We start from the raw sequence: 12915 nt of genomic DNA, 5'->3' as shown, positions 1-12915 counted from the left end.
TCCCCTGTCTCCCCGCACACAGTGTTTTATAACTGCAGCTATAAGGTTATGGTGTAAGGAGGTCCCCTGTCTCCCTGCACACAGTGTATTATAACAGCAGCTATAAGGTTATGGTGTAAGGAGGTCCCCTGTCTCCCCGCACACAGTGTATTATAACTGCAGCTATAAGGTTATGGTGTAAGGAGGTCCCCTGTCTCCCCGCACACAGTGTATTATAACTGCAGCTATAAGGTTATGGTGTAAGGAGGTCCCCTGTCTCCCTGCACACAGTGTTTTATGCTGCAGCTATAAGGTTATGGTGTAAGGAGGTCCCCTGTCTCCCTGCACACAGTGTTTTATGCTGCAGCTATAAGGTTATGGTGTAAGGAGGTCCCCTGTCTCCCCGCACACAGTGTATTATAACTGCAGCTATAAGGTTATGGTGTAAGGAGGTCCCCTGTCTCCCCGCACACAGTGTATTATAACTGCAGCTATAAGGTTATGGTGTAAGGAGGTCCCCTGTCTCCCCGCACACAGTGTTTTATAACTGCAGCTATAAGGTTATGGTGTAAGGAGGTCCCCTGTCTCCCCGCACACAGTGTTTTATAACTGCAGCTATAAGGTTATGGTGTAAGGAGATCCCCTGTCTCCCCGCACACGGTGTATTGTAACTGCAGCTATAAGGTTATGGTGTAAGGAGGTCCCCTGTCTCCCCGCACACAGTGTATTATAACTGCAGCTATAAGGTTATGGTGTAAGGACATCCCCTGTCTCCCTGCACACAGTTTATTATAACTGCAGCTATAAGGTTATGGTGTAAGGAGGTCCCCTGTCTACCCGCACACAGTGTGTTATAACTGCAGCTATAAGGTTATGGTGTAAGGAGATCCCCTGTCTCCCCGCACACGGTGTATTATAACAGCAGCTATAAGGTTATGGTGTAAGGACATCCCCTGTCTCCCTGCACACAGTTTATTATAACTGCAGCTATAAGGTTATGGTGTAAGGACATTCCCTGTCTCCCTGCACACAGTGTATTATAACTGCAGCTATAAGGTTATGGTGTAAGGAGGTCCCCTGTCTACCCGCACACAGTGTGTTATAACTGCAGCTATAAGGTTATGGTGTAAGGACATCCCCTGTCTCCCTGCACACAGTTTATTATAACTGCAGCTATAAGGTTATGGTGTAAGGACATTCCCTGTCTCCCTGCACACAGTTTATTATAACTGCAGCTATAAGGTTATGGTGTAAGGAGGTCCCCTGTCTCCCCGCACACAGTGTATTATAACTGCAGCTATAAGGTTATGGTGTAAGGAGGTCCCCTGTCTCCCCGCACACAGTGTATTATAACTGCAGCTATAAGGGTATGGTGTAAGGAGGTCCCCTGTCTCCCCGCACACAGTGTATTATAACAGCAGCTATAAGGTTATGGTGTAAGGACATCCCCTGTCTCCCTGCACACAGTGTTTTATGCTGCAGCTATAAGGTTATGGTGTAAGGAGGTCCCCTGTCTCCCCGCACACAGTGTATTATAACTGCAGCTATAAGGTTATGGTGTAAGGAGGTCCCCTGTCTCCCCGCACACAGTGTATTATAACTGCAGCTATAAGGTTATGGTGTAAGGAGGTCCCCTGTCTCCCCGCACACAGTGTATTATAACAGCAGCTATAAGGTTATGGTGTAAGGAGGTCCCCTGTCTCCCTGCACACAGTGTTTTATGCTGCAGCTATAAGGTTATGGTGTAAGGAGGTCCCCTGTCTCCCCGCACACAGTGTATTATAACTGCAGCTATAAGGTTATGGTGTAAGGAGGTCCCCTGTCTCCCCGCACACAGTGTATTATAACTGCAGCTATAAGGTTATGGTGTAAGGACATCCCCTGTCTCCCTGCACACAGTTTATTATAACTGCAGCTATAAGGTTATGGTGTAAGGACATTCCCTGTCTCCCTGCACACAGTTTATTATAACTGCAGCTATAAGGTTATGGTGTAAGGAGGTCCCCTGTCTCCCCGCACACAGTGTATTATAACTGCAGCTATAAGGTTATGGTGTAAGGAGGTCCCCTGTCTCCCCGCACACAGTGTATTATAACTGCAGCTATAAGGGTATGGTGTAAGGAGGTCCCCTGTCTCCCCGCACACAGTGTTTTATAACTGCAGCTATAAGGTTATGGTGTAAGGAGGTCCCCTGTCTACCCGCACACAGTGTATTATAACAGCAGCTATAAGGTTATGGTGTAAGGACATCCCCTGTCTCCCTGCACACAGTGTATTATAACTGCAGCTATAAGGTTATGGTGTAAGCAGGTCCCCTGTCTCCCTGCACACAGTGTTTTATGCTGCAGCTATAAGGTTATGGTGTAAGGAGGTCCCCTGTCTCCCCGCACACAGTGTATTATAACTGCAGCTATAAGGTTATGGTGTAAGGAGGTCCCCTGTCTCCCCGCACACAGTGTATTATAACTGCAGCTATAAGGTTATGGTGTAAGGAGGTCCCCTGTCTCCCTGCACACAGTGTTTTATGCTGCAGCTATAAGGTTATATTGTAAGGACATCCCCTGTCTCCCTGCACATGAATTATAACTGTAGGTAACAAAATATTAAACAAATACGTGTGAAAATGTAAATTCTGCATCCACACTGTGTTTAGCTCTCTTTGGGAATTCAGCGCGTCCATTTTAGCTCTCTGCTGTTATTGTTAGAAGCTCTGTCCTTTACACCTAACAGTCAGTGTAGAGAGACAATCATTGTGTGCCAGGATTGTGACTACTTAATGTAGAATAAAGGCAATAGGGCATCACATAGGAAGAGTTAAGACAGGTTGTAGGTGATTTGGAATGATTTATGATGTAATGGTGTTTTTTCTTTCTGTCTCCATTACAATTATTACCGTTATTTCCCCTAGACATCCACTCTTCCCCTTGCTTGCCCTGCTCTTTGAGAAGTGTGAGGGCTGCACACAGGGCTCTGAAGGTACAACTTCCGCCAGTTTTGACCTGGACATTGAAACCTTTGTGAGGAGGCAGCACAAGGAGGGAAAGGATTTCTTCTCCGATGATCCAGAGACAGACAGCTTGGTGGGTTTGTCCATTAAGAGACTTGTGTATTTGTTCAATGTACCGTGTGTCGCTGTGTGCTAGCAGTGTTACTGTCACCCTGTGCTACTCATTCCATGTACCGTGTGTCGCTGTGTGCTATCAGTGTTACTGTCACTCTGTGCTACTCATTCCATGTACCGTGTGTCACTGTGTGCTATCAGTGTTACTGTCACCCTGTGCTACTCATTCCATGTACCGTGTGTCACTGTGTGCTATCAGTGTTACTGTCACCCTGCGCTACTCATTCCATGTACCGTGTGTCACTGTGTGCTATCAGTGTTACTGTCACCCTGTGCTACTCATTCCATGTACCGTGTGTCACTGTGTGCTATCAGTGTTACTGTCACCCTGTGCTACTCATTCCATGTACCGTGTGTCACTGTGTGCTATCAATGTTACTGTCACCCTGTGCTACTTATTCCATGTACCGTGTGTCGCTGTGTGCTAGCAGTGTTACTGTCACCCTGTGCTACTTATTCCATGTACCGTGTGTCACTGTGTGCTAGCAGTGTTACTGTCACCCTGTGCTACTTATTCCATGTACCGTGTGTGTCACTGTGTGCTATCAGTGTTACGGTCACCCTGCGCTACTCATTCCATGTACCGTGTGTCACTGTGTGCTAGCAGTGTTACTGTCACCCTGTGCTACTCATTCCATGTACCGTGTGTCGCTGTGTGCTAGCAGTGTTACTGTCACCCTGTGCTACTTATTCCATGTACCGTGTGTCGCTGTGTGCTATCAGTGTTACTGTCACCCTGCGCTACTCATTCCATGTACCGTGTGTCACTGTGTGCTAGCAGTGTTACTGTCACCCTGTGCTACTTATTCCATGTACCGTGTGTGTCACTGTGTGCTAGCAGTGTTACTGTCACCCTGTGCTACTTATTCCATGTACCGTGTGTCGCTGTGTGCTAGCAGTGTTACTGTCACCCTGCGCTACTCATTCCATGTACCGTGTGTCGCTGTGTGCTATCAGTGTTACTGTCACCCTGTGCTACTCATTCCATGCACCGTGTGTCGCTGTGTGCTATCAGTGTTACTGTCACCCTGCGCTACTCATTCCATGTACCGTGTGTCGCTGTGTGCTAGCAGTGTTACTGTCACCCTGCGCTACTCATTCCATGTACCGTGTGTCGCTGTGTGCTATCAGTGTTACTGTCACCCTGCGCTACTCATTCCATGTACCGTGTGTCGCTATGTGCTATCAGTGTTACTGTCACCCTGCGCTACTCATTCCATGTACCGTGTGTCGCTGTGTGCTATCAGTGTTACTGTCACCCTGTGCTACGTATTCCATGTACCGTGTGTCGCTGTGTGCTAGCAGTGTTACTGTCACCCTGCGCTACTCATTCCATGTACCGTGTGTCACTGTGTGCTAGCAGTGTTACTGTCACCCTGCGCTACTCATTCCATGTACCGTGTGTCGCTGTGTGCTATCAGTGTTACTGTCACCCTGCGCTACTCATTCCATGTACCGTGTGTCGCTGTGTGCTATCAGTGTTACTGTCACCCTGTGCTACTCATTCCATGTACCGTGTGTGTCACTGTGTGCTAGCAGTGTTACTGTCACCCTGTGCTACTCATTCCATGTACCGTGTGTCGCTGTGTGCTAGCAGTGTTACTGTCACCCTGCGCTACTCATTCCATGTACCGTGTGTCGCTGTGTGCTATCAGTGTTACTTGTCACCCTGCGCTACTCATTCCATGTACCGTGTGTGTCACTGTGTGCTATCAGTGTTACTGTCACCCTGCGCTACTCATTCCATGTACCGTGTGTCGCTGTGTGCTAGCAGTGTTACGGTCACCCTGTGCTACTCATTCCATGTACCGTGTGTGTCACTGTGTGCTATCAGTGTTACTGTCACCCTGTGCTACTCATTCCATGTACCGTGTGTCACTGTGTGCTATCAGTGTTACGATCACCCTGTGCTACTCATTCCATGTACCGTGTGTGTCACTGTGTGCTATCAGTGTTACTGTCACCCTGTGCTACTCATTCCATGTACCGTGTGTCGCTGTGTGCTAGCAGTGTTACTGTCACCTTGCATTACTCATTCCATGTACCGTGTGTGTCACTGTGTGCTATCAGTGTTACTGTCACCCTGTGCTACTCATTCCATGTACCGTGTGTCACTGTGTGCTAGCAGTGTTACTGTCACCCTGCGCTACTCATTCCATGTACCGTGTGTCGCTGTATGCTAGCAGTGTTACGATCACCCTGTGCTACTTATTCCATGTACCGTGTGTCGCTGTGTGCTATCAGTGTTACTGTCACCCTGCGCTACTCATTCCATGTACCGTGTGTCACTATGTGCTATCAGTGTTACTGTCACCCTGCGCTACTTATTCCATGTACCGTGTGTCGCTGTGTGCTAGCAGTGTTACTGTCACCCTGCGCTACTCATTCCATGTACCGTGTGTCGCTGTGTGCTAGCAGTGTTACGATCACCCTGTGCTACCTTTTCCATGTACCGTGTGTGTCACTGTGTGCTATCAGTGTTACTGTCACCCTGCGCTACTCATTCCATGTACCGTGTGTCGCTGTGTGCTAGCAGTGTTACGATCACCCTGTGCTACTTATTCCATGTACCGTGTGTGTCACTGTGTGCTATCAGTATTACTGTCACCCTGTGCTACGTATTCCATGTACCGTGTGTCACTGTGTGCTAGCAGTGTTACTGTCACCCTGCGCTACTCATTCCATGTAACGTGTGTCGCTATGTGCTATCAGTATTACTGTCACCCTGTGCTACTCATTCCATGTACCGTGTGTCACTGTGTGCTATCAGTGTTACTTGTCACCCTGCGCTACTCATTCCATGTAACGTGTGTGTCACTGTGTGCTATCAGTGTTACTGTCACCCTGTGCTACTCATTCCATGTACCGTGTGTCACTGTGTGCTATCAGTGTTACTTGTCACCCTGCGCTACTCATTCCATGTAACGTGTGTCGCTGTGTGCTATCAGTGTTACTGTCACCCTGTGCTACTCATTCCATGTACCGTGTGTGTCGCTGTGTGCTATCAGTGTTACTGTCACCCTGCGCTACTCATTCCATGTACCGTGTGTCGCTATGTGCTATCAGTGTTACTGTCACCCTGCGCTACTCATTCCATGTACCGTGTGTCGCTGTGTGCTATCAGTGTTACGGTCACCCTGCGCTACTCATTCCATGTACCGTGTGTCGCTATGTGCTATCAGTGTTACTGTCACCCTGTGCTACTCATTCCATGTACCGTGTGTGTCACTGTGTGCTATCAGTGTTACGGTCACCCTGTGCTACTCATTCCATGTACCGTGTGTCACTGTGTGCTAGCAGTGTTACGATCACCCTGTGCTACTCATTCCATGTACCATGTGTCGCTGTGTGCTAGCAGTGTTACGGTCACCCTGCGCTACTCATTCCATGTACCGTGTGTGTCACTGTGTGCTATCAGTGTTACGGTCACCCTGTGCTACTCATTCCATGTACCGTGTGTCACTGTGTGCTATCAGTGTTACGGTCACCCTGTGCTACTCATTCCATGTACCATGTGTCGCTGTGTGCTAGCAGTGTTACGGTCACCCTGTGCTACTCATTCCATGTAACGTGTGTCGCTGTGTGCTATCAGTGTTACTGTCACCCTGTGCTACTCATTCCATGTACCGTGTGTGTCGCTGTGTGCTATCAGTGTTACTGTCACCCTGCGCTACTCATTCCATGTACCGTGTGTCGCTATGTGCTATCAGTGTTACTGTCACCCTGCGCTACTCATTCCATGTACCGTGTGTCGCTGTGTGCTATCAGTGTTACGGTCACCCTGCGCTACTCATTCCATGTACCGTGTGTCGCTATGTGCTATCAGTGTTACTGTCACCCTGTGCTACTCATTCCATGTACCGTGTGTGTCACTGTGTGCTATCAGTGTTACGGTCACCCTGTGCTACTCATTCCATGTACCGTGTGTCACTGTGTGCTAGCAGTGTTACGATCACCCTGTGCTACTCATTCCATGTACCATGTGTCGCTGTGTGCTAGCAGTGTTACGGTCACCCTGCGCTACTCATTCCATGTACCGTGTGTGTCACTGTGTGCTATCAGTGTTACGGTCACCCTGTGCTACTCATTCCATGTACCGTGTGTCACTGTGTGCTATCAGTGTTACGGTCACCCTGTGCTACTCATTCCATGTACCGTGTGTCGCTATGTGCTATCAGTGTTACTGTCACCCTGCGCTACTCATTCCATGTACCATGTGTCGCTGTGTGCTAGCAGTGTTACGGTCACCCTGTGCTACTCATTCCATGTACCGTGTGTCACTGTGTGCTAGCAGTGTTACGGTCACCCTGTGCTACTCATTCCATGTACCGTGTGTCGCTGTGTGCTAGCAGTGTTACGATCACCCTGTGCTACTTATTCCATGTACCGTGTGTGTCACTGTGTGCTAGCAGTGTTACGGTCACCCTGTGCTACTCATTCCATGTACCGTGTGTCGCTGTGTGCTAGCAGTGTTACGATCACCCTGTGCTACTTATTCCATGTACCGTGTGTGTCACTGTGTGCTAGCAGTGTTACGGTCACCCTGTGCTACTCATTCCATGTACCGTGTGTCACTGTGTGCTATCAGTGTTACTGTCACCCTGTGCTACTCATTCCATGTACCGTGTGTGTCACTGTGTGCTAGCAGTGTTACGGTCACCCTGTGCTACTCCTTCCATGTACCGTGTGTCGCTGTGTGCTAGCAGTGTTACGATCACCCTGTGCTACTTATTCCATGTACCGTGTGTGTCACTGTGTGCTAGCAGTGTTACGGTCACCCTGTGCTACTCATTCCATGTACCGTGTGTCACTGTGTGCTAGCAGTGTTACGGTCACCCTGTGCTACTCATTCCATGTACCGTGTGTCACTGTGTGCTATCAGTGTTACTGTCACCCTGTGCTACTCATTCCATGTACCGTGTGTGTCACTGTGTGCTAGCAGTGTTACGGTCACCCTGTGCTACTCATTCCATGTACCGTGTGTCGCTGTGTGCTAGCAGTGTTACGATCACCCTGTGCTACTTATTCCATGTACCGTGTGTGTCACTGTGTGCTAGCAGTGTTACGGTCACCCTGTGCTACTCATTCCATGTACCGTGTGTGTCACTGTGTGCTAGCAGTGTTACGGTCACCCTGTGCTACTCATTCCATGTACCGTGTGTCGCTGTGTGCTATCAGTGTTACTGTCACCCTGTGCTACTCATTCCATGTACCGTGTGTCGCTGTGTGCTAGCAGTGTTACTGTCACCCTGTGCTACTTATTCCATGTACCATGTGTGTCACTGTGTGCTATCAGTGTTACTGTCACCCTGCGCTACTCATTCCATGTACCGTGTGTCGCTGTGTGCTAGCAGTGTTACGGTCACCCCGTGCTACTCATTCCATGTACCGTGTGTCGCTGTGTGCTAGCAGTGTTACTGTCACCCTGCGCTACTCATTCCATGTACCGTGTTTCACTGTGTGCTATCAGTGTTACGGTCACCCTGTGCTACTCATTCCATGTACCGTGTGTCACTGTGTGCTATCAGTGTTACTGTCACCCTGTGCTACTCATTCCATGTACCGTGTGTCGCTGTGTGCTAGCAGTGTTACGGTCACCCTGTGCTACTTATTCCATGTACCGTGTGTCACTGTGTGCTAGCAGTGTTACTGTCACCCTGTGCTACTCATTCCATGTACCGTGTGTCGCTGTGTGCTAGCAGTGTTACGGTCACCCTGTGCTACTTATTCCATGTACCGTGTGTGTCACTGTGTGCTAGCAGTGTTACTGTCACCCTGTGCTACTCATTCCATGTACCGTGTGTCACTGTGTGCTAGCAGTGTTACGATCACCCTGTGTTACTCATTCCATGTACCATGTGTGTCACTGTGTGCTAGCAGTGTTACGGTCACCCTGTGCTACTCATTCCGTGTACCGTGTGTCACTGTGTGCTAGCAGTGTTACGGTCACCCTGTGCTACTCATTCCATGTACCGTGCAAACAGTGATTAGTTACCTCCTGCAAGGTAATAAGATTCCTATATAATATAAAAGAGAAACATAGTTCAGTATGTATATGCAGAAACAGAAAATGGAAAGGTACTGGGAAGACTCACAATCTACAGAGCCTACAAGTTGGCTCTAAAATGTGAAGGCATCAAACAAAGGCTTGAAGATACACTTTGCTTGTAATAGATGTAGGTTCCAGGAGTAGCTTGTTCATAGCAGCATATCAGGAACCAAAATAATACATTTGAATTACATGTTATTAGTATAACTCTTCAATAAATTAAAATATAACCGCACAATGCGTTTCAACTGTTACACAGACTTCCTCAGGTGAATATAGCTAGCAGACTAAAGGTATGGTATATATAACCCTAATAGCCCTAATTAGAATTACACCCAACTTTAATTGGAAAACAACTCAACCATTCCATATATGGAAACAGGAAGTGGGCCAATTGCAAAATAGGGAACACTTCTATTTAGTAGATATGTAAATGCCAGTCGCAATATGGCGGCACAATCATATGGCATCATATTTTGACTGGCATTTACATATCATCTACTAATATGGAGGTAAGGTTATGGTGTACGGAATTAAAGTTGGGTACTAATTAAAGTTGGGTGTAATTCTAATTAGGGCTATTAGGGTTATATATACCATACCTTTAGTCTGCTAGCTATATTCACCTGAGGAAGTCTGTGTAACAGTTAAAACGCATTGTGCGGTTATATTTTATTTTATTGAAGTGTTATACTAATAAAATGTAATTCAAATGTATTATTTTGGTTCCTAAAACTTTATGCTGCTATAAAGAACCTTCATCTATTACAAGCAAAGTGTATCTTCAAGCCTTTGTTTGATGCCTTCACAGTTTAGAGCCAACTTATAGGCTCTATAGATTGTGTCTTCCCAGTACGTTTACTTTCCCTTTTAAAATTTATTTTATTTTTTTCTTGTTTCTGCATATACATACTGCACAATGATGTTTCTCTTTTATATTGTATAGGAATCTTATTACCTTGCCGGAGGTAACTATAATCACTGTTTGCGCTTAACGACCTCATTTATGTTGTTTGGACATTTCCTGTTCTATGTACTCTGTGTTGTTAGTTTGTACTGTGACGCTGTACTCCCCGTTCTATTACTGTGTGTTGTTAGTGTGTACTGTGACACTGTGCTCCCCGTTCTATTACTGTGTGTTGTTAGTGTGTGCTATGACGCTGTACTCCCCGTTCTATTACTGTGTGTTGTTAATTTGTACTGTGACGCTGTACTCCCCGTTCTATTACTGTATGTTGTTAGTGTGTGCTGTGACACTGTACTCCCCGTTCTATTACTGTATGTTGTTAGTGTGTGCTGTGACACTGTACTCCCCGTTCTATTACTGTATGTTGTTAGTGTGTGCTGTGACACTGTACTCCCCGTTCTATTACTGTATGTTGTTAGTGTGTGCTGTGACACTGTACTCCCCGTTCTATTACTGTATGTTGTTAGTGTGTGCTGTGACACTGTACTCCCCGTTCTATTACTGTATGTTGTTACTGTGTGCTGTGACACTGTACTCCCCGTTCTAATACTGTGTGTGCTATGACGCTGTACTCCCCGTTCTATTACTGTGTGTTGTTAGTGTGTGCTGTGACGCTGTACTCCCCGTTCTATTACTGTGTGTTGTTAGTGTGTACTGTGACGCTGTACTCCCCGTTCTATTACTGTATGTTGTTAGTGTGTGCTGTGACACTGTACTCCCCGTTCTATTACTGTATGTTGTTAGTGTGTGCTGTGACACTGTACTCCCCGTTCTAATACTGTGTGTGCTATGACGCTGTACTCCCCGTTCTATTACTGTGTGTTGTTAGTGTGTGCTATGACGCTGTACTCCCCGTTCTATTACTGTGTGTTGTTAGTGTGTGCTGTGACACTGTACTCCCCGTTCTATTACTGTGTGTTGTTAGTGTGTGCTGTGACACTGTACTCCCCGTTCTATTACTGTGTGTTGTTAGTGTGTGCTGTGACACTGTACTCCCCTTTCTATTACTGTGTGTTGTTAGTGTGTGCTGTGACACTGTACTCCCCTTTCTATTACTGTGTGTTGTTAGTGTGTGCTGTGACACTGTACTCCCCGTTCTATTACTGTGTGTTGTTAGTGTGTGCTGTGACGCTGTACTACCCGTTCTAATACTGTGTGTGCTGTGACGCTGTACTACCCGTTCTAATACTGTGTGTGCTGTGACGCTGTACTCCCCGTTCTATTACTGTGTGTTGTTAGTGTGTGCTATGACGCTGTACTCCCCGTTCTATTACTGTGTGTTGTTAGTGTGTGCTGTGACGCTGTACTCCCCGTTCTATTACAGTGTGTTGTTAGTGTGTGCTGTGACACTGTACTCCCCGTTCTATTACTGTGTGTTGTTAGTGTGTGCTGTGACACTGTACTCCCCGTTCTATTACTGTATGTTGTTAGTGTGTGCTGTGACGCTGTACTCCCCGTTCTATTACTGTATGTTGTTAGTGTGTGCTGTGACACTGTACTCCCCGTTCTATTACTGTGTGTGCTGTGACGCTGTACTACCCGTTCTAATATTGTGTGTGCTGTGACGCTGTACTACCCGTTCTATTACTGTGTGTTGTTAGTGTGTGCTGTGACGCTGTACTCCCCGTTCTATTACTGTGTGTTGTTAGTGTGTGCTGTGACGCTGTACTCCCCGTTCTATTACTGTGTGTTGTTAGTGTGTGCTATGACGCTGTACTCCCCGTTCTATTACTGTGTGTTGTTAGTGTGTGCTGTGACGCTGTACTACCCGTTCTATTACTGTGTGTGCTGTGACGCTGTACTACCCGTTCTAATACTGTGTGTTATTAGTGTGTGCTGTGACGCTGTGCTCCCCGTTCTATTACTGTGTGTTGTTAGTGTGTACCGTGACGCTGTACTCCCCGTTCTATTACTGTGTGTTGTTAGTGTGTACTGTGACACTGTACTCCCCGTTCTAATACTGTGTGTTGTTAGTGTGTACCGTGACACTGTGCTCCCCGTTCTATTACTGTGTGTTGTTAGTGTGTACTGTGACACTGTGCTCCCCGTTCTATTACTGTGTGTGCTGTGACGCTGTACTCCCCGTTCTAATACTGTGTGTTGTTAGTGTGTGATGTGACGCTGTACTACCCGTTCTATTACTGTGTGTGCTGTGACGCTGTGCTCCCCGTTCTAATACTGTGTGTTGTTAGTGTGTGCTGTGACGCTGTACTCCCCGTTCTATTACTGTGTGTGCTGTGACACTGTACTCCCCGTTCTAATACTGTGTGTTGTTAGTGTGTGCTGTGACGCTGTACTACCCGTTCTAATACTGTGTGTTATTAGTCTGTGCTGTGACACTGTACTCCCCGTTCTATTACTGTGTGTGCTGTGACGCTGTACTCCCCGTTCTGTTACTGTGTGTGCTGTGACGCTGTACTCCCCGTTCTAATACTGTGTGTTGTTAGTGTGTGCTGTGACACTGTGCTCCCTGTTCTGTTACTGTGTGTGCTGTGACGCTGTACTCCCCGTTCTAATACTGTGTGTTGTTAATGTGTGCTGTGACACTGTACTACCCGTTCTATTACTGTGTGTTGTTAGTGTGTGCTGTGATGCTGTACTCCCCGTTCTATTACTGTGTGTTGTTAGTGTGTACTGTGACGCTGTACTCCCCGTTCTATTACTGTGTGTTGTTAGTGTGTACTGTGACGCTGTACTACCCGTTCTATTACTGTGTGTTGTTAGTCTGTGCTGTGACGCTGTGCTCCCCGTTCTATTACTGTGTGTTGTTAGTGTGTGCTTTGACGCTGTGCTCCCCGT

General features: G+C 47.1%; 1 protein-coding gene across 2 annotated transcripts in view; it reads left to right on the top strand.

The window, feature by feature from the left end:
• Window positions 1-12915, top strand: part of PKNOX1 (PBX/knotted 1 homeobox 1) — a 57219-nt gene that overhangs the window by 27331 nt on the left and 16973 nt on the right. For both annotated transcript variants that reach the window (XM_063445577.1, XM_063445568.1), the window contains exon 4: window positions 2888-3059. In XM_063445577.1, coding sequence (XP_063301647.1) covers window positions 2888-3059 — 172 coding nt within the window. The remainder of the gene's footprint in view (window positions 1-2887; window positions 3060-12915) is intronic.

The sequence above is a fragment of the Pelobates fuscus genome, chromosome 1 (assembly GCF_036172605.1).
Source record: "Pelobates fuscus isolate aPelFus1 chromosome 1, aPelFus1.pri, whole genome shotgun sequence".
NCBI classification, from domain to species: domain Eukaryota; kingdom Metazoa; phylum Chordata; class Amphibia; order Anura; family Pelobatidae; genus Pelobates; species Pelobates fuscus.
This window is presented reverse-complemented; position numbering and strand designations above follow the sequence as displayed.